General features: G+C 48.2%; 9 protein-coding genes across 9 annotated transcripts; 5 read left to right on the forward strand and 4 right to left on the reverse strand.

Annotated features, from left to right (window-relative positions):
- Nucleotides 1-104: 104 nt before the first annotated feature.
- Nucleotides 105-1670, reverse strand: isn1 (IMP 5'-nucleotidase ISN1; the record flags this gene model as incomplete). Its single annotated transcript, XM_039077795.1, has 7 exons — nt 105-194; nt 254-1188; nt 1246-1393; nt 1440-1454; nt 1508-1528; nt 1584-1594; nt 1646-1670. The coding sequence occupies 7 exons, from the start codon at nt 1668-1670 to the stop codon at nt 105-107; spliced, it is 1245 nt and encodes a 414-aa protein (XP_038924467.1).
- A 611-nt stretch (nt 1671-2281) lies between these two features.
- On the forward strand, nt 2282-2974 carry LCP9604111_9531 (uncharacterized protein; the record flags this gene model as incomplete). Its single annotated transcript, XM_039077796.1, has 1 exon — nt 2282-2974. One exon carries the CDS (start codon nt 2282-2284, stop codon nt 2972-2974), a length of 693 nt encoding a protein of 230 aa, XP_038924468.1.
- A 160-nt stretch (nt 2975-3134) lies between these two features.
- Nucleotides 3135-4978, reverse strand: LCP9604111_9532 (putative MFS quinate transporter; the record flags this gene model as incomplete). Its single annotated transcript, XM_039077797.1, has 4 exons — nt 3135-4214; nt 4265-4393; nt 4445-4634; nt 4701-4978. 4 exons carry the CDS (start codon nt 4976-4978, stop codon nt 3135-3137), a joined length of 1677 nt encoding a protein of 558 aa, XP_038924469.1.
- Nucleotides 4979-6055: 1077 nt separating this feature from the next.
- On the reverse strand, nt 6056-7823 carry LCP9604111_9533 (putative MFS transporter; the record flags this gene model as incomplete). Its single annotated transcript, XM_039077798.1, has 4 exons — nt 6056-6474; nt 6568-7199; nt 7252-7492; nt 7571-7823. The coding sequence occupies 4 exons, from the start codon at nt 7821-7823 to the stop codon at nt 6056-6058; spliced, it is 1545 nt and encodes a 514-aa protein (XP_038924470.1).
- Nucleotides 7824-8829: 1006 nt separating this feature from the next.
- On the forward strand, nt 8830-11152 carry LCP9604111_9534 (Zn(II)2Cys6 transcription factor; the record flags this gene model as incomplete). The annotated part of the gene is made up of 6 exons (XM_039077799.1): nt 8830-8927; nt 8983-9703; nt 9755-9930; nt 9985-10283; nt 10332-10555; nt 10604-11152. 6 exons carry the CDS (start codon nt 8830-8832, stop codon nt 11150-11152), a joined length of 2067 nt encoding a protein of 688 aa, XP_038924471.1.
- Nucleotides 11153-11696: 544 nt separating this feature from the next.
- LCP9604111_9535 (putative ABC multidrug transporter) lies at nt 11697-16445 on the forward strand (the record flags this gene model as incomplete). Its single annotated transcript, XM_039077800.1, has 13 exons — nt 11697-11900; nt 11953-11997; nt 12047-12182; nt 12262-13160; nt 13229-13628; nt 13681-14565; nt 14620-14795; nt 14845-14938; nt 15004-15314; nt 15369-15575; nt 15637-15796; nt 15853-16292; nt 16347-16445. The coding sequence occupies 13 exons, from the start codon at nt 11697-11699 to the stop codon at nt 16443-16445; spliced, it is 4056 nt and encodes a 1351-aa protein (XP_038924472.1).
- A 473-nt stretch (nt 16446-16918) lies between these two features.
- LCP9604111_9536 (5'/3'-nucleotidase SurE) lies at nt 16919-17922 on the forward strand (the record flags this gene model as incomplete). Its single annotated transcript, XM_039077801.1, has 3 exons — nt 16919-17090; nt 17152-17246; nt 17302-17922. The coding sequence occupies 3 exons, from the start codon at nt 16919-16921 to the stop codon at nt 17920-17922; spliced, it is 888 nt and encodes a 295-aa protein (XP_038924473.1).
- A 479-nt stretch (nt 17923-18401) lies between these two features.
- On the forward strand, nt 18402-19323 carry LCP9604111_9537 (NPP1 family protein; the record flags this gene model as incomplete). Its single annotated transcript, XM_039077802.1, has 4 exons — nt 18402-18631; nt 18696-18760; nt 18839-19165; nt 19223-19323. The coding sequence occupies 4 exons, from the start codon at nt 18402-18404 to the stop codon at nt 19321-19323; spliced, it is 723 nt and encodes a 240-aa protein (XP_038924474.1).
- A 270-nt stretch (nt 19324-19593) lies between these two features.
- Nucleotides 19594-20887, reverse strand: LCP9604111_9538 (putative endo-1,4-beta-glucanase; the record flags this gene model as incomplete). The annotated part of the gene is made up of 4 exons (XM_039077803.1): nt 19594-19989; nt 20058-20232; nt 20290-20635; nt 20701-20887. The coding sequence occupies 4 exons, from the start codon at nt 20885-20887 to the stop codon at nt 19594-19596; spliced, it is 1104 nt and encodes a 367-aa protein (XP_038924475.1).
- Between the last annotated feature and the right edge of the window lie 889 nt (nt 20888-21776).

Consider the following 21776-nt stretch of genomic DNA (forward strand, 5'->3'; position numbering starts at 1 on the left):
CCAAAGATAGTCCGGTGTATCAATCTTAACACTTGACACTGAACTTGCACATAATGAACTCCAGAAAGATGCATTATTCCACCGTTCAACGTGGAGTTCAATGACTACGAGTACACTGTCTTCTCCAACTCATCGAGTAGCTCCACTGTTTCGGCGGGGCTTGCAATCCAGGCAGTTGTAGATGCAAGACGGGCCTAATCAGAAGAAATGTTAGTCTGACCAGTAGCCAAGGAGAGTTCTATAGTCTTCCCACCTTGAAATCATTAGCCCCAGCTGATAAGAACTGATCACCAACATGCAGTGTTTTAGCTGGATCGATGCCACCGAAATAGCGCTGACATACGCGCACACCCCACGATTTGTCGCCAATATCTACGAAGACATCGTTGCCACCGTTGAAAGCACAGAATGGCAATCTTGCCCCAACAGCCGAACGTTGAATCGTGTTCTGCACCACCAATACAGTCTCCTCCAACTGCTCGCGACTGATTCGGACACCGTTCACAGGGTAAACACCAACCGCACGATCCTTGCGTAGAATAGCAGCCGGCAGATTGAGATTGTCAGCACAGGCTCGCAGAGCAGACTCGGCAATATCAAGGAGCTCGGTAATATCATCACCACTCCAGGACTGCATTTCATCCAGCAACCATTCATTCCGCGGCACATAGGTTAGTCGGGCATTTGATGTCGGGTCGAAGCGGAATAAGAAATTGCTCTCGCCGCCCATGACAATCAGTCCTTGTTTCTGATCTGCGGTGAGAGTAGTTGATTCGTGCATCGCATCAAGCAGACCCTGAAGGCGCTCGTAATACTTTGGTGCGTCGGTGTACCCGGCCGCGGTCACAATGCCGACCTTGCGGTCTTGTTCAAGGAGTCGCAAAATCCGTGAGATGACTGGGTTGTCGGATGTGAGACAGGCGCCGTCATCGTAGAGCGTTACATCTCCATCGAATGTGACTAGTTGCACCTCGCTGGAGCGAACAAGACCCAGCACCTGGGCGGAGTTCAAAATAAGTCGGATATCGTTGAATGAAGGGGCCACGAAGCGTCGTCGGCTGATGAATCGCTGCTGATCTTGATACTTGAAGGCATCTTCCAGATATAGCTTGGTGAAAAAAGTGCCCACTGACGGCACCAGAAGGTTCAATTTCGATTTTCCGGGGGCATTGCGTTCATGGTGTTGGACTTTAAGTACCGATTAGGGATCATCCCCGAGTTCTTTGATTTCTAATCCCCACTTACTATGATCAAGCATCAAATTCTCTACATCTCGCATAATCTCTGCATAGCGAACTTGGGTGTCGGCGGCGACTGTCTTCAGCACCTCACCGTTGTCCTTGTAGATTGCCGTGGGCTGGGAATGCAGGACAAAGGGGACGGCCAGCAGACCCTAGAGGGATTAGAATCGGCGAATACGACATGACCGAGCGACATACTTTGATCCATTCGATCTGCAGATTGTTAGGCAGACTCTTTAATCTTTAGATATGTAGTACCGACTTACTAGTTGATCCCGGCGATGGGTCTACATGGCTATGGGTCAGTGAGGGGCACACATATTCTTGCGGAGATAGCCGTACCTTGAGGGCATCTAAGAGACGTTAGTGGAGGGCAGTGAGATAAAAAAGACGCGATGACGTACACTCAACCCTATAACGCGTTGTCATGATGTGATTTGAGGAAGTTTTGGGGAGAAAGGTGGTGCCTTGATGGCTCAGGGGGTTGTTTGCTTCGGTGCACGTCCCTTTTGTGAGAAATTGTGACTCACGCGGAGCTCGGAGTATAGACATACGAGGGAAATGAGATATCTCGGGGTTGACCATTACTCTATTGGTCAATTTAGCCTCACTCTTAATTACTGAGAATCTAGTTCGGCCTTATCTTCGTACTAAATGACCGCATCTGGACCCTTGCTCGTAACGCGTGCAATCACGATTGGTCTCCCAAAAGTGACTCGAACGCAAAATATTGCGGCCTATACAAGGCATCACCAATTTGAAAGCCATTTTTGATGGCTCCGAGTGCCGAAACAAGCCTCCCAACACCGCCGCGGTGTCTGGCCAAGTCATACGGACTCATACCTGAGGGGGAAAAGCTTGCTTAGAAAAATGAGGCTTGGGAATGTTGGCTAAGCAGAAATATAAATATTTGCGATGGTGACCCTTTTTTAATGTGCAAAATCGGAAAATCATTCAATATCAAATCAATCCTTCCCTGTGGAAGAAGAAAACTTCATTAAAAGAAATACTAGCTGTATCTATACAGTCCTTCACCAACCATGAACACGTTTGGACATTACGATGCCCCACCGATGTATTCCCCATCTGAGGAATTCAATTCCACCCTCGATGAAAAGACCGACAATCCCATGATCCTCCTGCCCGAGAAAAATGAGCCCGGGTTTGCTGTTGCATCTGCTCTGAGACGAGGCCTGCAAATACCATCCAGATCCGCTGCCTGCACATCAGGATTCGAGTATCCAGACGAACTCTCTCATTACGGCATCTCCAAAGACCATTGGACGCAGTTCACACAAGTAGTCTGCGACGAAGCTAAGCTTTCACGTCGGCAGTGGACCACTGTGATTGGCAGAGGCCTGGGCACAATGGCAGTGGGCGGACTGATGGTCGGCATTCTGGGCGCTATCCCCGCGATATTCATTGCCCGCCTCACCAGGAATCGACGAGAACAACGGAATCTGATCTCGGCAATGGCTGGAGCTCGTGGTGAGCATCTTGCTCGTCATATTTCGCAGTGGAACGAGACGGTCTTTGGACCTAGGGGTGTTCTGATCCGGGTCGATTTACCGGATGAATATTTGAATGATATGGAATATATGGATATTCGCACAAGTGAGGGATCGGCACGGTCTACCAGGAAGTCTCGGGATAAGGCTGCGCTCAAGGCGAGAATTGTGATCATTCCGCTAGACGGGCCGACGTCAACGGGGAATTCTGACAATCGGGGTTGAAGGAATGGTCGAAATAAGGCGGGAACAGAAGCACTATTCACGTATTTCAGCGGGCTAATGGGGCAAGAGTTGGTTGTTATATTTCAAAAGGGATTTATTCATGATGTTAGTTTCATTAATCATGACCAGCAAATGAATACTAGAGATATCTAGATGATATTCAGACTCGGTTCTCTCTGTCCTGCCTCTCAACATGTTGAGCCGTTCCGTGCGTCTGCACCGCCATCTCCATCTTCTCATCCACTACCAGGTCACGTTCATCGGCATCCCGATTACCATACCGGCCAATCTTGTACCACGGCAAAGCAAAGAGACGATCCATACTCTCCAATGAGCGACCTGCCGTCTCCGGAATACTAAACCAGACCCAGACACCACCGATAACGGTAATGGCAGCAAAGCACCAGAACGTACCCTTGGGGTCAATTCCACCCTCTGCGACGGGCAGAAGCATATTGGGAACTGCGCGCGCATTACCATATTGGTTGGCAAAGTGGAGAGTCATGGCCATAGAAGTGCAAAGAGCACGGATGCGCAGTGGGAAGAGCTCTGCAGTCAGAAGATACTGCATTGAATTCCAGCCGAGAGCCCATCCAAAGCCAGAGAGATAAATCATTGCAATGGCGCCCTCGCTAGCGCTCTTCTTGTCAGCCGGTACCTTGTAGCTCTCGTCGACTCCCATTTCGGGAACGGAGGTCAAGAAGCCGGCAATGTAGATCATGGCAATCGCTTGCAGGGTGATACCAAGGAGGAGGGCTCGCTTGCGTCCAATAACATCAACCAAGAAAAGAGCACAGAGAATTGCGGCAACCAGTTTGATGATTCCGAACACAGCAGTGACCAGGAGAGACTCGTTATTGCCTGTGACTCCTAGCAACTTGAACAAATCAGGGGCGTAGACAGTGATACTGCCGGCTCCGGACCACTGCGAAAGAAGTTGGGCCATGAATGTGAGGTAGACTCGGTAGAGGTTCGATGGGACAAGGAATGTTTCCTTGATCACGCCCATAGCGCCAGACCCCATTGTGGCCTCCATCTCAGCTGCATGTGTCGTTTGAATACTGGATATCTCGCGTACGACGTATTCATCGTCGGATGGTAGGCCACGAATTTTCGAGAGATTGGAGATGGCCTTTTCGAGCTGGCCGCGTTTGACTAGATATCGGGGTGATTCGTGCTGGAGGAAGGAGAGAAGGAATATCAGGCCGGCAAAGATAATATGCAGACTCGTGGGAACGAGCTATTCTAGTCAGTATTGATAATATATGGTACGGAGTGGATCACACATACCCATCGGTTGTGCGTGTTGTCGCCGAGGTTGATTTGGCAACCATAGTTGGCGAAATATGCAAGGACAATACCCAGATAGACAAAGCCTGTGAAGACACAGGTACAAAGACCACGGATAGAAGCGGGGGCCTTTCTTCGTTAGTTGATATGGATGTATGACTGGAGTAATGAGCAACTCACAATTTCTGCAAGATATACAGGAGCAACGACAACTGTCTGGCCCACACCGAGTCCAGCAATAAAGCGACCAGCATAGACAGCACCTAAGCTGCCACCGTTACCCATGAAAACCGCGATTCCCACAATCCATAAAACACAAAGTTGGCGGGTTGCCCAGATACGACCGATGCGATCACAGACCAAGAATGCACTGTATAAAAATAGACCGGGTTAGTGACACGAGATCCGATATAATAAAGATCAAGGAAGAACCCACAAAAGAGCGCCTCCAACAGATCCAATCTGGACCATTGCAGTGACATTTCCCTTGATGTTGGTCTGTTCCACTTGGCTGTACGAGTCATAGTTGATGTAACGTTGGAAGTCTTCAGAATTGAAGGCACCTGAGATCAACCCCTCATCGACACCTCGGGCAGCGCCCATCAGGCCAAATGAGATGACCGAGAACCATAATCGCCAGTTGAAAACCTCCTTGGGCTCACCCAGGTCTTTGAGGCGGAATATATTGACTGGTTTCTTTGCTCCGCCAGCCATGATGGGCAACACTCAAGTATGTAGTTGAATGCGGGGATAATCCGGGGGTAGTAGGAGAAGAGGGAAAAAAGCAAACGTGAGCCAGAGCAAGGGGTCTTTATAGCTATGAGATGTTGGTCCCACGACATGCGGGGAAATCTGGGGACCGGAAATCCCAGCCCGAGAAATATGTCAAGACCGAAAGATCCCTGTACTCCGTAGTCCAAATGAGCCGTAAACTGGTGAGACATGATACACATGATACACCGGGACAAGCCAAGACCCGGGGAACAGCGCCAAGAGAGCTTGCGTCTTCAGTCCCAAGTCCGAAGTTGCCGTCTTTCTCGTTCCAGGGATATCTCAACGGAACATGGCCGAGTTCCTGAATCACCACATGTTCCCTTGGATTAAAATGTGCAGCTTCCCTCCAGCACTGTAGGGTCACGGTGGCTCGCTTGTTTCCTGTCTTGTATGTTCATTCCCAGATGCTCTTGACATTCTACTCCGACGCAGGACGTACTGGAGTACATGATCTGCCAAGTCTATTCTTTCCTCCATCGAACCTTGACAGTGAGTTTCGGACAACGTCCGGATGAAGATGTCTGTGCCGTACGTGGCTTATTTATCGCGGGGCGAAAACTAGAGAAAACCCCATCCATGAATGATTTGAAGCCACTGATTGGTTCACAGACCACCACAACAAGAAAGACGAATTCCTTGGCGTGGGGTGCGCTTGGACACGCCGATCACCAAAGCCTCTAGTTATTCTTCGCGTGTTTTGTAATGAACAAGACCGTACCGACATGATCGGCAATCCTTTGAGCCATGTGCAATTTCCTGGCCAAATATGTTTGTTGTGATTCGTTATTCAAGTCTGCCAACCACGGATCTTTGAAGTAAGACTCGTACAGCTCTTCGGCTGCTTAAATGAAACGAAGAATTTTGGATCTAGAGAATTTTACGCGTATAACGCCAATGGAGTCCTCAGATAGACTATGTCTTTGCCAGTAATTCATTGTATGTTCGAGACGAAGGCTAGTGAGGAGTTCTAAGGTCATGAACCGGGGCAAAATCAATTACCCGAGGTATAGAACCTGGCTATGGTCGCAGGCGGAAACCAGGATTGCGCCAGTCCAGATCCTGAATCTGTTGGGGGGAAAGTCCCGCCAAGGCGCTGTGGACATCGACACGCGCACGGCGCCGGTTTTCCCATATGATATATGCCCATAGACTGGCCCCAAGAAGGAGAATGACGGTTGAAGTTGCGAAGTTCAGACCATTACCAATAGGGTAGTTCGGCCCATCAAAAGGCAAGAATGACCAAGTGCTGATCAGCCCACCGATATTGCCGAACATCACGGTGGTTCCAATAGCCGAAGATCTCGCAGTGTCCGAAATCACATTTGCCGATGCGATTGCAGGACATAGGGACCCAAAGGAAAATGCTCCACACGCGATAATAAAGGTGGCCCCATATCGGACCATACTGGCTTCGCTAGCCAGGAACATGATATAGCCTATAACATTTCCCGTAATGGTTAGCCTGGAACCTGGTATACCCTGCAATCCTTGGTTTTGCAACCAAGGTTGCTCAAGGAGCTGAGACTTACCGGTCATCATTAGCGGCGGGCAGATAATGAAAAAGATTAGGCGATGATCAAATCGCCAGCTGAGGTAGGGGAACAGCACAGTGAAGAACGCGCCGACAACATAAGGAGGCACAGTGTGCAGCTGTTGAGCCACCACAGTGGCATCGGGGTAAATGGTTTTGACAATAGTAGGCGCAAAGAACCCAAGCCCCTGAACGGTAATATTGTCCAACATAAACATTACCCCAATCACAATTGTTACTGGGCTGAATATACCACGCAGTGTCTTGGCTACATCGAATTTGTCGAGGACCTCGGTCGCGCCAACACGTTCTGATTTCACACGAGCAATGGCTAGGTCCTTCTCTTCCTGGGAGAGCCATTTGGCTGTCTCAGGTCGGTCGGTCAACGTGAAGAATGAGATGAGAGCAATTCCAATGGTGACGATACCCTCAATCGCAAAGATCATACGCCAGCTGCGGAGGGAACCGAAATGATCTAGCATGAGAATACCCGAGGCTAAAAGACCACCGAACGCTCCAGCGAGAGGAGCCATGACGATGTATAATGATAGCCGGAAGGCAAGTTCACTTCGTCGATACCAACGTGAAAGGTAGTATGCGATTCCAGGCATGAGTCCTGCCTCGAACATGCTAAGGGAGAGGTTGTTAGCATTGTCGATTTTGCGAACTCTAGGACACATACCCCAAAAGGAAGCGGACACCAGATGCGCTACGCATATCAGTGACAAAAGCCGTGGCGACCGAACAGATACCGAACCCCAATGTGATCCCTGGTAGCCACCACCCCGGCCCGATCCATTTGCACATAAGATTGCTGGGAATCTCAAAGATAATGTATGAGATAAAGAATATCGAGAGCACAGCATTGTAATCATAGCCCTTGAGTCCAAGGTCCTTATCGAAACCGGCCAATTTAGCGTTGCCTATTCCAGAAAAGAAACGGATTAGTGTTTGAACTGGACATAGAACTCGGGATATAATAACCGGGGTTGGTTACATACCAACATTGGCTCGATCGATAAAACAAAAGAGATACAGGATTGCAACAGTTGGGACAATATATAAATCAATCTTGAGTCGCAATCGTGACTCGGCGGCCTTGTCAAATTCTAGCAGGGGCTGGCCATGTTCGTCTGTCGCGAGTTGGCCCTTTTCTGCTGCACCATGGGTGACTTCACCCATCATATACTCTTTATGGTCTAAAATGACCTTTTCGTCACCAATAGGCGTGGTGCCTCTCTCGGCGTCAGCCATGTTGGAGTACCTGACAGTGGATTGAGGTTGGAAGGGGTAAAAGGGCGGTCTGAAGTTTTCAGATGACAGGGATCACGGAAGACATAGGGGGCGACCGGGTATTATATAGGTCCGAAGATCTAGATGATGAGTCTAGTGTTGTGGGGTATCACGGATTCAATTCCGACTTGATATTCGGCTTTTTCAGCAGCTGAAATCCCAATCTGCCGCTCCCAGTGGGAGAGGGATGCCTTGCTAGTCAGAACTGGCAGTGGAAGACCCAATCATAAAAATTGTTAGCACGCCAAAGTCTCCGAGATCTAAAGTTTCGAGCGAAATTAAATCAATGGTAAGCCACGCTTGGAATTTCCCCAGATGCTTCGAGATTTCCCCAGACTTGTGGATCCACCCCGGATTGTATCATTGGCTTTGTGGGGTTATCCGAATGGATTATAAGCCCTAGTCTAGGTACAGCCTAGGCACTTCGTACGGGAAATCCCGATCCCCTCATCTGACTATCTCTTAGTCGTCGTGGTGACCAACCATAACCCCAGAATTGGTCAGGCGTTGTGATCGTCCATAACCCCGAGTCTTGCAAGAAACATGCATCGGAAAGATGTCATCCGATCGGAACTTGTCCCGAAGCTGTCCCAAAGCTGCTCGCATCGGATGAGTTGAGGCTATTTTCAAGAGTGTACGGAGTACTCCGTACTGGAGTGATTCATGCGCGACGTCTTAGGACGACCTCGGGTAGGGATTTGGATGCGTCTGTTACAAGGTGCTAGGTCATGTGATATAATAGCGCAAATTCAGATATCATGAACTTGGAGATACTTCTGGAGTTCGACATAACTTATCAGGGAGAGAACTAGTTCTGATCTCCAACGTACGCAGACGTGGGATAGATACACCGCCATGATCTGACTTGATGACACAGCACCACGTGACCCGGATATATACGGATAATCCCTCGGATTAAACGGATGAACTGCACAGATAGGAGGTGAGATTGCATACAAATTTATTCATGTCTGAGGCATCGGATAAAGCTCAGGCAGGTTGGCGAATCCCTCGCGCATGCCAAGAATGCCGCAAACGTAAAATCAAGTGCAATGGCCTGACCCCGTGAGATTTTTTGGTCTATGCTCGGATAGTGAATACATGGCTAATATAACATCAGGTGCAAAACTTGCCAACTGCGCAACACACCCTGTATATACAGAGACTATATTCGCCACAGGCGAAAGAAACATGAGAATGAGGAAGCCACCGAGAGGAATTCACCTCGTCAAGCTTCTCCAACTGGAGTGCCGCAGCGCACAGCCTCCGTCATGAATGACTTCCCAAATAGCGTTTCTGCAACACATATGGCATCACCGTCATGTCGGATGCAGCTATACTATGGCCCCACATCTCATTTCTCTCTCATGCAGCATATCTACCGGGATCTCGTCTCCAATCCTGCCTCCCAGCCTGAACCCTCTGGCGGAGTCGAGGAGGCTGGAGCTGGGCTGGATTTGTTCAGCTTTCGTCGCATTTTCTTCGGGACACCAGACTTTCATGAAAACAAGTCCCTCGGGAAAGGAGATTTGTCTATGATGTTTCTGCCGTACGACTTGGCTAAGCTTTTTCTGTCGCGATTTCTCTCCAGCCTTTATCATCTGATGCCACTTCGCCCAAAGATATATTATGAGCAATGTCTGGACAAACTCTACAACTCTTCGCCCACAGACCATCTAGATGCTTTCGCCCAAGCGATCCTTCTCCTTGCCATGGCAAGCGCGGCACTTGGCACGGATCATTTTGCCTGGGGTGATGTGCTGTTTGAGCGTGTCAAGGCTTCATTAACCGCGTTTGATGATGTGGTGAACCTTCAGACTATCCAAATCTCATTGCATATGATAAGTTCTTATCACCCTTTCTTGTTGTTTACAGACTGACATGGATTTTACGCCAATTACCAGAATGAACAAGGTCGGCCCAACTCAGCTTTCCTACATTTGGGTTCTGCTTCTCGCAAGGCCTTAGCAGCAGGTTTGCATAAGGATGTTCCCCATGATGTTGATCAAACCCCGGAAAATATTGAAGAACGACGGGTAACTTTCTGGTCTCTTTACATCTACGAAACGTAAATTACCCTTTTCAGTTCGATACTTGATGAACTCGCTAACTTCATACATAGCTGGTTCTGCTTTCATGTGGGACGTCCTAGCTCTATCTCTCTTAAAGATGTCGCAATAGAGTATCCACAGGATCCGTTTATTCGATTGTTGGTGCAGCTTTGCAAGACCATCACTCGTTCTGTTACTGAGATATACGGCCAGCGGCATGAGTCTCTTCTGCACATGTGGAGAGTTGCTCGGTCTATTGCGGACGACATCCGTGGCCATGAAGCACATCTACAACAAGCTTTGGGTCTTGGTCTTGATAGTAGCATCCAGGCGGGATCCCTTGGGGTTCGACAAACAATCTTCATTACCTGTAAGTGAATAGTCGGCATATTTTTGACCTTACTCTGACCAGAGCTAGTATACTATCATACATTACTTCTTACATTTCGCCAGTTCTTGATATTTCGCGGCCATTGGCAGCGCGAGAGGAATATCGCACTCAACCAGTCTAGAACCCATGTCACAAATTACCCCAGAGAAACACCTTCTTGGCTCAACGAAGCCTGCAACCATGCCATCACTGCTGCCCAAAAAACACTCCATCACTTATGTGAAGCTTCAAGACTCAATAATCTTGTTCTGGTAAATAGACAAAATGTTGTTATAAAAGTTCCACTAACATTATCGTAGGAATTACGATACCATGGGTACTTCTTCGGTAATTCGGTATTCACTCTCATCTATGAGTTCATTCACAACCCGAATGTCGCGCCTGTCTACCTGCCATGGGTTTATGCTTCAATGCAAATTTTGTCAACTATGCGAGCTGGGGACCCGATCGCAAGCACAATTGCAGCCATGCAGACTGTGCTTCGCAATATCAACCCATCGTACGAATGGGTGCCTCTATTAGCAACAACTGGGGATAAAATTGCGCCCCCAGGAGGGACAGCCATACAGCAAGGGCTCACTTCTGACGGCAGGCATCGATTACTGCCCAAAAACCCCCCAATTCCTCAGAATCCGTCAATAGGAATGCGGCCTGGCATATCAAATTCTCCTTGGAACCTCCCACAGGTGGAAACCTTGGAAAATCCGGCGACCGGAGGCTCTGCGGGCTCCGGGGAAGACTTGCTTGATTTTACTCAGTCTGACATGGGCTGGGATTTCGATTTCTCCACCATGGACCTGGACGCTTTTTTTTCGGTTTATCAGTCAAATTCTGCCCCAGTCCTCTGATGGGCCTCACACCAGGAAATTTCATAACCTAGAATACGACTCCTTCAAACTGTATATATTTGGTCTCAATCAGGGGGATCATCCACGGAATTAGAAATCGGTGACCGGTGCAAGTGGATCTATATCCGAAGGGTGGATCTAATTGAAGCTCTGGAAGCTCTGAAAGGCGCAGAGATAGAAAATCAGCGAATCAATGATCGTTGCTGACCAAGTGGGTCGCTCATATATCCGTTCGTATATTTCCGAGCACCGCGCCCCAGTGATATCCTCGCTAACACAATAGTACTTGCAGTTTTTTAGCTATTTCAAGGCATTTCCCCTATCTATAAATTCCGCTACAGCGATACATGCTTGATATGATCTGTTAGCAAGACCCACTCTCGGCAATATGGATTTAAAGCATAGATGGCATAATAAGATGCGCAATATAAGAGTTCTGCTGTCTGCTGCGCCTCGACATCATGGTATTTCCCTCCAATCCCACTTTAATTGGTGCGATCGCAAGTAGTCGTTCGTTTCTATTTCAGGAATACAGACCTCCGTCATGGAAACTCCATCGTCCGGCACAACAACCCCTGTTGATTTGGAACACGGCGATGACCAGATTCGCAAACGGCTTACAGTCACCTTCCGCGATCTTAACGTTCGAGTTACGGCACCCGAGGCTGCTTTAGGAAGCACTTTATGGTCAGAGGTGGACCCGCGACAGATTGGGGCACTGTTCAAGCGTGGCGCCCGCCCAAAGAGGGTGGGCATACTTTACTATGATTCCAGTTATCCTATACTGACTTGATTTCTAGACGATCCTCAAAGATGTTGTCGGTCAGGTCAAGCCTGGGGAAATGGTATGCTGCCACAACTCGAGAATAGGAATGTTGTAACTAATCAATATAGCTTCTCGTGCTTGGGCGCCCAGGCTCTGGATGCACTTCCCTACTCAGAGTCCTCTCCAATGATCGGGATAGTTTTGATGAAGTGACCGGCGAAGTCAACTACGGGAGCATGGATCACGAAGCTGCCAAAAGGTTCCGTCAGCAGATCATGTTCAACAACGAAGGCATGCAATCTTCACTTAAGATATATCGAGCTCAATGCTAACTGCACCACAGACGACGTTCACTTCCCAACCCTAACTGTCAACCGTACAATGAAATTCGCCCTTCGAAACAAGGTTCCCAATGAGCGCCCAGAGCACCTAAGGAACCGCAAGGACTTTGTGCAGAATCATCGTGATGAGATTCTGGACTCACTAGGAATCGGACACACCAAGAAGAACCTAGTAGGAAACGAGTATATCCGAGGCGTGTCAGGAGGTGAACGTAAGCGCGTTTCTCTTGCTGAGGTCCTGGCTGGGCAAAGTCCAGTCCAGATGTGGGACAATCCCACTCGGGGATTAGATTCGAAATCAGCTGTGGAATTTGCTCGAATGCTCAGACGCGAAGCGGATCGAAACGACAAGACAATCATTACGACTACTTACCAAGCCGGAAACGGTATTTATGACCAGTTCGACAAGGTCCTTGTCCTAGCTGAAGGTCGTGTCACTTACTACGGCCCTCGCCGTATCGCAAGGAAGTATTTTGAAGACCTTGGATTCATCTGCCCCAAGGGCGCAAATGTCGCGGACTTCCTGACATCAGTCACTGTCGTTACGGAACGCACAGTCAGACCCGGGTGGGAAGAGAAGGTGCCCAATACACCGGAAGACTTCGAAATCTGCTATCAAAACAGCTCAATCTGCAAAGATCAAATAAATTCTATCGTGGACCCTCAGAAGCTGAGCTACGAAGCCGAAGACCTTAAGATGGCAGTATCTAGTGAAAAGCGCAAACAGCATATTCCTCGGAACAACAGTGTTTACACAGCCAATCTCTGTGATCAAATTGCCGCTTGTGCTCTTCGTCAGTTTCAGGTTATCTGGGGCGATAAACTGTCGCTATTTGTGAAAGTCGGGTCAGCTATAATACAGGCTCTAGTCTGTGGAAGTTTATTCTATAACTTGGCAGAAGTAAGTAATCCAGAAGCTCTCCACCCGACACGACCCAAGAACACCTGGCTGACAGTTGAAACTACAAGGATTCGAGCTCAATATTCTTACGACCCGGTGTTTGCTTCTTTCCAGTGTTGTATTTTCTCCTTGAAAGTCTGTCTGAAACGACTGCTTCTTTCATGGGCCGGCCAATTCTTTCTCGTCAGAAGCGATTCGGATTTTACCGACCTACGGCCTTCGCTATTGCCAACGCCATCACTGATATCCCAGTCGTGGTGTTCCAGGTGACCTGCTTCTCGCTCATCCTTTACTTCATGGCTTCTCTTCAAATGAACGCAGGAAAGTTCTTCACATTTTGGATCATTGTCATTGCACAGACATTGTGTTTTGTACAATTATTCCGAGCCGTTGGCGCTGTGTGCAAACAGTTTGGAAATGCATCTAAAGTATCTGGCTTACTGTCCACCGTCTTCTTTGTCTATGGAGGTCAGTATTTGAACAGCATTGATACGAAGCATTTCAAACTGACAAGTTGCAGGATACCTTATTCCTTTCCATAAAATGCATGTGTGGTTCCGTTGGATCTTCTACCTCAATCCGGGAGCGTATGCATTCGAAGCGCTCATGGCCAATGAATTTGTTGGACGCAAATTCACTTGCATAGAGCCCGACTATCTTCCATACGGCACCGGATACTCCAGCTCAGTGTCTGTCCACCGTGGATGTTCAGTCCTTGGAAGTGACGATGAAGGTATTATTGATGGGGCAAAATACATTCAAGAGCAATACAGTTATTCAGTGCATCACATCTGGAGAAGCTTTGGTATTTTGATTGGTTTTTGGTTTTTTTTCATCTTTCTGACTTCTTGCGGGCTTGAACTCCGGAACAGCCAAAGTGGATCATCTGTTCTACTTTACAAGCGTGGCAGTGAGAAGACTCGTGGAAAGGAAGAAGGTGAGAAGCCAAAGGAGGCAGATGCTGGCGCACTTTTAGGCTCGGTCAAGCAGTCAACCTTCACATGGAAAGATCTTGACTATCATGTACCTTTCCATGGTGAGAAGAAACAGCTTCTGAGCAAGGTGTTTGGATTTGTCCAACCTGGAAACCTGGTTGCCCTTATGGGAGCTTCTGGAGCCGGAAAAACAACTTTGTTGGATGTCCTTGCTCAGCGCAAGGATAGCGGAGAAATCTACGGATCAGTCTTGATTGACGGCCGCCCAGTCGGAATCAGCTTCCAGCGAACTACTGGTTACTGTGAACAGATGGATGTACATCTCGAAACAGCCACCGTCAAGGAGGCATTGGACTTTTCGGCCGTCCTTCGCCAGCCATCGACGGTTCCACACGAAGAAAAGATCGCTTACGTCGAACACATTATCGACCTTCTGGAGCTGCGTGATATCAGCGAAGCCCTAATCGGGGGTATGTTCGCCTGGTGTCTTGATTTCACTGCACAGCGATACTGATTATTCACAGTACCCGGAGCTGGACTTAGCATCGAACAGCGCAAACGCGTGACCCTGGGCGTTGAGCTTGTTGCTAAGCCCACACTGCTGTTTTTGGATGAACCCACTTCCGGTCTTGATGGGCAAAGTGCGTTCAACATTGTGCGTTTCCTTCGCAAACTGGTCGATGGCGGCCAAGCCGTGTTGGTAAGTCCTAAATAACTTGAAACATATTTTCATCTTACTAATGTGTTAGTGTACAATCCATCAACCATCTGCAGTATTATTCGACGCATTTGACGGTCTTCTCTTACTAGCTAAGGGCGGAAAAATGACATATTTCGGAGAAAGTGAGTTTTAAATTTTGGGGTGATTGGTCATGATCAGGCAACTAATGACTCATTTGTGGTTATAGCTGGCAAGGAGTCAACCACGATTTTGGACTACTTCGCCCGGAACGGAGCGCCATGCCCCCTCGATGCCAATCCAGCAGAGCACATTATTGATGTCGTTCAAGGCGGTGGTACTGCAGAAAAACAAGATTGGATCGAAATCTGGAACCAGTCAGAAGAGCGCAAACAAGCGCTCTCAAAACTTGATGCTCTCAACGAAAGCAGCAAAGATGATTCCGAATATGTTGAAGATACTGCAGATTTTGCGACCTCACACTGGTTCCAATTCAAGACGGTTTCTAAGCGCCTCAGCATTCATATCTGGCGTTCACCAGTACGTTGCTGCAATGTCATACAAACCAGGTCACACAGGCTGACCTTCATATAGGACTACATGTGGAACAAGGTCTTTCTCCATATTTTTGCAGCACTTTTCAGTGGATTCACCTTCTGGAAGATTGGAAACGGCACTTTCTCCCTGCAGTTGAGACTGTTTGCCATTTTCAACTTCATCTTCGTCGCCCCAGGCTGTATCAACCAAATGCAGCCGTTCTTCTTGCATAGTCGTGACATTTTTGAGACCCGAGAGAAAAAGGTCAGTGCGCTAGTGGAATCCTACTGCCGTGCAAGTATCGCTAACCCCGGTGTCCATATAGTCGAAAACCTATCATTGGAGCGCCTTCATTGGAGCACAGACCCTGACGGAGATTCCATACCTTATCATTTGCGCCACACTATATTTTGCATGCTGGTACTTCACAGCAGGGCTTCCGGTGGAGGCCAGTGTTTCCGGACATGTCTATCTTCAGATGATTTGTAAGATACACCAAGTATTCAACGAGCATTTGTCCAAGTATCTAACATCAAGACAGTCTATGAGCTCCTATACACATCCATTGGCCAGGCAATTGCGGCCTATGCACCGAACGAGTATTTCGCGGCAGTGATGAACCCCGTCCTGATTGGTGCCGGCCTGGTCAGTTTCTGTGGCGTGGTGGTTCCTTACTCCCTTATGCAGCCATTTTGGCGTTACTGGATTTACTACCTGGACCCTTTCCACTACTTGGTTGGTGGGCTATTTGGCGAAGTGATCTGGGATGTCAAGGTCAAGTGCGAAGCATCGGAATTTGTGCAGTTCACCGCACCGTCTGGTCAGACCTGCGGCCAATACATGGCCAACTTCCTCGCCTCACAGACTGGTTACCTAGATGATGAGACCTCGACTGGGATGTGTTCCTTCTGTCCGTATTCGGAAGGTTCCGATTATGCGAAGTCGTTCAATCTTCAAGAGAAATACTATTCGTGGAGAGATGTGAGTATACCCTGCTTTATCTAGCCTATATTGCGATGCTAATTGTTCTTCTAGACGGGTCTCACTGCCCTATTTTGCATCTCATCTTACGCCTTGGTATTTTTGATGATGAAGCTGAGGAGCAAGAAGACTAAGAGTGCTCGTTCTGAATGAGAGATGGCGACCAAGCCGACCATAGGGCGTTTTTAAGTTAGTGTCGGCATCATCCATAGATAAATTTCAACTTCTAGAGGTACATTTACACGATAAGTTTCTTGTGTAACCAATTTGCTTTCCACTTGCTGTGTTGTAAGATAGTCGATGGTCAGTTGGCCTACGGAGCTGAGGTTGCGCAATATATATTTCGAGATTCATGGATGTGATTTTCGTCTACATCGTCCCACCACCATAATTAAACTTATTTAAATGTTTGATGCTGAATTCAAACGTCACAGAGTACATGATCTACCATTTCAATTTCTGCTCGTCTGTTTGCGGATTGAGCCGTTGACTACGGCAGTTGGCGGATCCCGAGGTTCCTCCGAGGTTTCCAGTAAGATCGACAACCCACGTGTTGAGGAGGACAAGTAGCAGCCAAACAACCCCCTGGATTCTACACTGTATCAACGCCCCTGGATGTCTTGAATATGCGGTTCGATATTCTTGCGATACTCCCTCTGGCTGCTAGCGCGGTCAACATCATCTCATCCAATGATGACGGCTGGGCGGAAGTGAACATCCGCGCTCTATTCGAGTCCCTAGGAGCGGCAGACCATTCAGTTGTGGTATCTGCGCCCGCTGAGAATCAGAGTGGCAAGGGTATGTTATGCCTACCTCTCTACTCCGTACATTCCGCCCTTTTATTGACGCGCCACTACAGGGTCAATGGAAGCAGAGCCAACTGTCTTGACTGAGCCATGCGAGTTCAATAGCTGCCCATCTGGCAGCCCGGCCGTGGGATTCAATTCCTCAGAGGTCAGTATCGTCACCGCTGTTACCAGAACGGTAGACTGATCGTATACTTGAATAGCCCCGACTGGGTTATGTCAATAGCTACCCGGTGACATCAATCCAATATGGCATCAATACGCGTGCCCCTAAATTCTTCAACGGCCCCCCTGACTTGGCTGTCACAGGTCCAAATGTCGGCAATAACATTGGCCTCACAGTTTACTTCTCCGGAACAGTGGGCGCTGCCACCTACGCTGCGCATGATGGAATCCCAGCTATAGCTTTCTCCGGTGCTAGTGGCTCTCAGACTTCGTGGGAAAGCTCGCGGCCTCACTACAGTGATGTCTACGCCGATTTGGCAACCAACTTAACTAACCAGGTGGTTGCTGCTGGTAAACCATACCTGCCGGACGATGTCTGGCTGAACGTCAATTTCGGAAAGGTTTCCGACGAATGCACAAGCCCGGCCGATTTCTCTTTCGTTCTGTCCCGCATCCATATCGCAGTCCCATTTCTTACTCCGAATGATGTGACCACGTGTGGCAAATCGAGATTGCCAAGCGAAGTTGAAGTATCCCTAGCGTCTGGGTGCTATGCAAGTGTCTCAGTGGGGATAGCAGCTTCGAAGAACGATGCCGACGCTGAGATGCAGGGGATTGTTTTGAAGAAGCTGGGGAATTTCCTGACTTGTCTACCGTGATTGGTGTAAAAAAACAGTGGTGCCAAGAACGTGCCGATCATGTTGATCATCACCACGTGTTATATTCAACCATGGTGTATTGTTCAAGAGAATATTAGATCTCTGCCAAGGTGCATAAAGACCGCTACTATTTACTCAAATCTAAACTAGCTTCAATTAAGCATAGATACCCGTTTGGCAAGCAGATAAATTGCGTCAGCTTGTGGGGTGTGGATTTTTTGGGTTGGAGAGACGTAACGAAACGAATCACCGGGCCTGTCGATCCCACGGGCGAACAACAATCTAATTTAGGACAGACTCTATTATCACTCACTAAGCTGCATTGGGACTGAAGACCGTTTCCACCGGACTAAACTGCCTGAAGAAAGTGGCCCGGATGCCGATCGAAAGGGATGAATACCACATGTACAATATAAATATTTAGAAGGAAACCAGTTTACTCATAGCACGAGCTTAGTATGCCTGCTTTCAATTTCAACATGATTCCTCAACTGATAGCTGGACTGGCTGCTCTCACTGCTCTGCCTGTGACGGCTAGCCCGGTTGAGCTGACACGTCGAGGAACAGTTGCATCCGACGCAATTGTCGGATTCCCCCAGACAGTTCCAGCTGGTGCCGTTGGAGACCTCTATTTGGCCTACCAGCCAAAGCTTTATGTTGTCAATGGCTGCGTGCCTTTCCCGGCCGTTGATGCAGAAGGGAACACCAAGTGAGCGAAATAATCTCCTCTTTAACGATCTCCTGGACTCCCATATCTAATATCTGTGATGTAGCGCCGGCCTCAGCCCAACAGGAAGCTCAAATGGTGATTGCAGTACGAGCACAGGGCAGATATACGGTGAGTTTCTCTAGAATTATCTATTGAATACCTGGCCCTGGGTACATTGACTAAAGGGCTTCTATTTGCAATTTACAGTGAGAGGCGCTTCTTCAGGCAACTACTATGCCCTGATGTATTCCTGGTATTTCCCCAAGGATTCGCCTTCGACTGATCTCGGCCATCGCCATGATTGGGAAGGAGTTATTATCTGGCTTTCCAGTGATGGAAGTACCACTGCATCGAACATTGTGGCCGTCTGTCCATCAGCACACGGTGACTGGAACTGCAGTACAGATGGCTACACGCTTGATGGGACCGCCTCTCTGATCAAGTACCAGTCCATCTGGCCTGTTAATCATTCTCTCGGCCTGACAACCACTGTGGGCGGCACACAGCCGTTGGTTGCCTGGGAATCATTGTCAAGTAAGTTATCTAAATATACCCCCAACTTCTGGAAGCGCAATCTAACATATTCTTAAGCTGTCGTGCAAGATGCCCTGGATACAACTGATTTTGGAGCAGCGAACGTTCCCTTCGACGACGGAAACTTTGCCTCCAACCTAGCAAAGGCAACTTTTTGAGCTAGATCGTGTTCAAGAAAGAGTTGTTATGAACTGCTTACTGTCGCCTACTTGGAATAAACCAGTAGGTAGTGAATGCGAATAAAATACTATGACAAGGTTACAAGTGTCCAAAGTAATTGGATAAATCTTCCTCTAACTACTAGAGTCCTTCCCCCTAGCCGATAGTGCGTCAACTATATAGGCTTTATCAGTTGCAATCATTTTCTGCTCATACTTTGAATACACCATTCTGTGACAGGTTTTATTCGAGCATTGTGCCATATCAATTCAAGCAGCAGTCGGAAGACACTGATAATACCACGGGTTCATCGAAGAACAGGCTGCAGACGATGCACATGCGGTTGCTCCTGTCCAACCGGTTCCTCCACACTGACCGTAGAGAGTCTGGGACGCTCCGTCCCCGCCAGCAGAAGAAGTACTAGTGGTAGCACTGGTAGTGGTCGTCGTGATAGCGCTCGTAGTGTTCGTCGTGGTAGCACTCGTAGTGCTCGTCGTGGTAGTCACTAGCGTTGTGGTGGTGGCCTTGGAGGTTGAGGTTGAGGTTGTAGTGGTTCCGCCGGTCGTAACACCCGTCCCTGTCACAGGTGTACCTGAGGCGGTGATTGCAGAGGTGGTTTGTGTGATTGAGACGGCACCACTGTAAAGAGTTGGTCCTGGGATAGTCTGAATAAAGTGATATTAGCAAGGGAGTGCGAAATCTCAGCAAACCATCATGCCAATTAATCACTCACATAGGTTGACAGAGACGTGTAAATGTTCACGAGGATTCCAGGATCCGTTGGATTGTACAGATCAGTAGCTAAGATACCTGCTGGCTGATCTGACCCCGAGCCAGTGATTTGAAGGTTGAAGCATTGGGGATAATTTTGGGCACCACCCTCAGTGCCTGCGCTATGGAGTGCGATCCTTCACAGCAAGGTTAGTTAGCGCAACTTTTTCGATAAATGAGTGGGATTTACGTACAATTCGTGTCTCAAAACATAACTCCCAGGTGCGATGTTGGGAGGAATCTCGACCATCCATCCCGAGTTCTGGGCTATGAGCTGATCATCAGCCCAAGTACCGGGAACGGTTGTGTCATCAATTAGTCCGACGGCGTCGATCTTGAAGAACTCGAGCGTGGTTTTATCCACAGTTTCACAGCCACTCGTGCCGCAACTAGCAAGATAATCAACGATCGGTCCATGATGCGATTCCGGCCAGTCGGCAGTCCACTGAATAAAGACTCGGTCACCGGCAGCTACTACCGCGTGACCTTTAGCATTCGTAGCGTTAAGATGGCAGATAATATCAGAGGTCGTGTAGGCATCTAGATTTGCAGAGTTAGAAAGGAAATTGGTCTTGGTCAGAGAGGACAATAATAGAATACCATACCCGGAGCGATGAAACCATTGGCAGTGTTTGGGGTACCCCAAGCCACCACAACTGGAGGCGAGTCTGTATAAGGATAACTGTTTATGTCCCATCCATCGAAGGAGACACCGTTAATAACGATGTTGGTTACGTGACCATGGCCCGCAACGAGAGACACAAACAGAGCGGAGCCGAGAAGGCTATACATTGCGGATTTATTGGAATAAACAGATTGAACAAGCCGGATTCTCAAAGAACTAGATGCGTTGAGTGGGAATTAGGCAACAGAAGACGGTCATATTTATAGTGATCTAAAGGAGTACAACTTGGTTTCATGTGCTGTGCTCCTGGTCAATACCTCTAATCTGTCTCGGATTGAGAATTTCACTAGTACCAGGAATAAAGACCAATCGGATACACTATACGCAAATTTAGGACCAAAGTGATCATTCTGCACAGAGAAGGACAAGCCAAGGGGTATTTTCGCAAGGAGTCACAACGCCACCAGCGGGGTCGCGCTGACTCCGTGTCGAGATAGCTCAGGATCTATATCCATCAAGAAGAAGTAATCATGCAATGCAACCAGGGGTCAGGTCAGACGCATGAAGCTGTGGTTGTTTTGGAAGAGAACCTGACACACTGGCCGGTTTGGAGTGTCGGTAGGCGCCCTTGGCACTAGTTTAGGAGATGCGCCGTCGAAAGAATATAGGGTATTATTATTCAAGCCCTGTTATTCCATTATGAATTTGTGATGTTCATTCTTGATCAATCTCATTGTCGAAAACTGGCGACTGGGTGAAAGACAAGGGAAAAATGATGGATGCGAGATATTGATACCTCCACGAGCAACATAGTGATATCTGAACCCATTGATCTAGCGCCAAGACGGAGAAAACTACTCCGTACCGAGAGTGAGGTAATAACTCCGTGAAAGTCTTGCGAGTTGCCGCGTTGACATATTTACCATCGGCTTCACATTTCCGCCGGGAGGTTCCAATCGACAACCTCAAGCTAAGGGGTTTCCACGTGGGTAAGTTCGAAATATGTTCAAGGTCAAATAGACTGTCTAATCATGCGATATGATTGTTTATAGACTG

This window comes from Penicillium roqueforti (genome assembly GCF_015533775.1).
Source record: "Penicillium roqueforti strain LCP96 04111 chromosome Unknown scaffold_50, whole genome shotgun sequence".
NCBI lineage: Eukaryota > Fungi > Ascomycota > Eurotiomycetes > Eurotiales > Aspergillaceae > Penicillium > Penicillium roqueforti.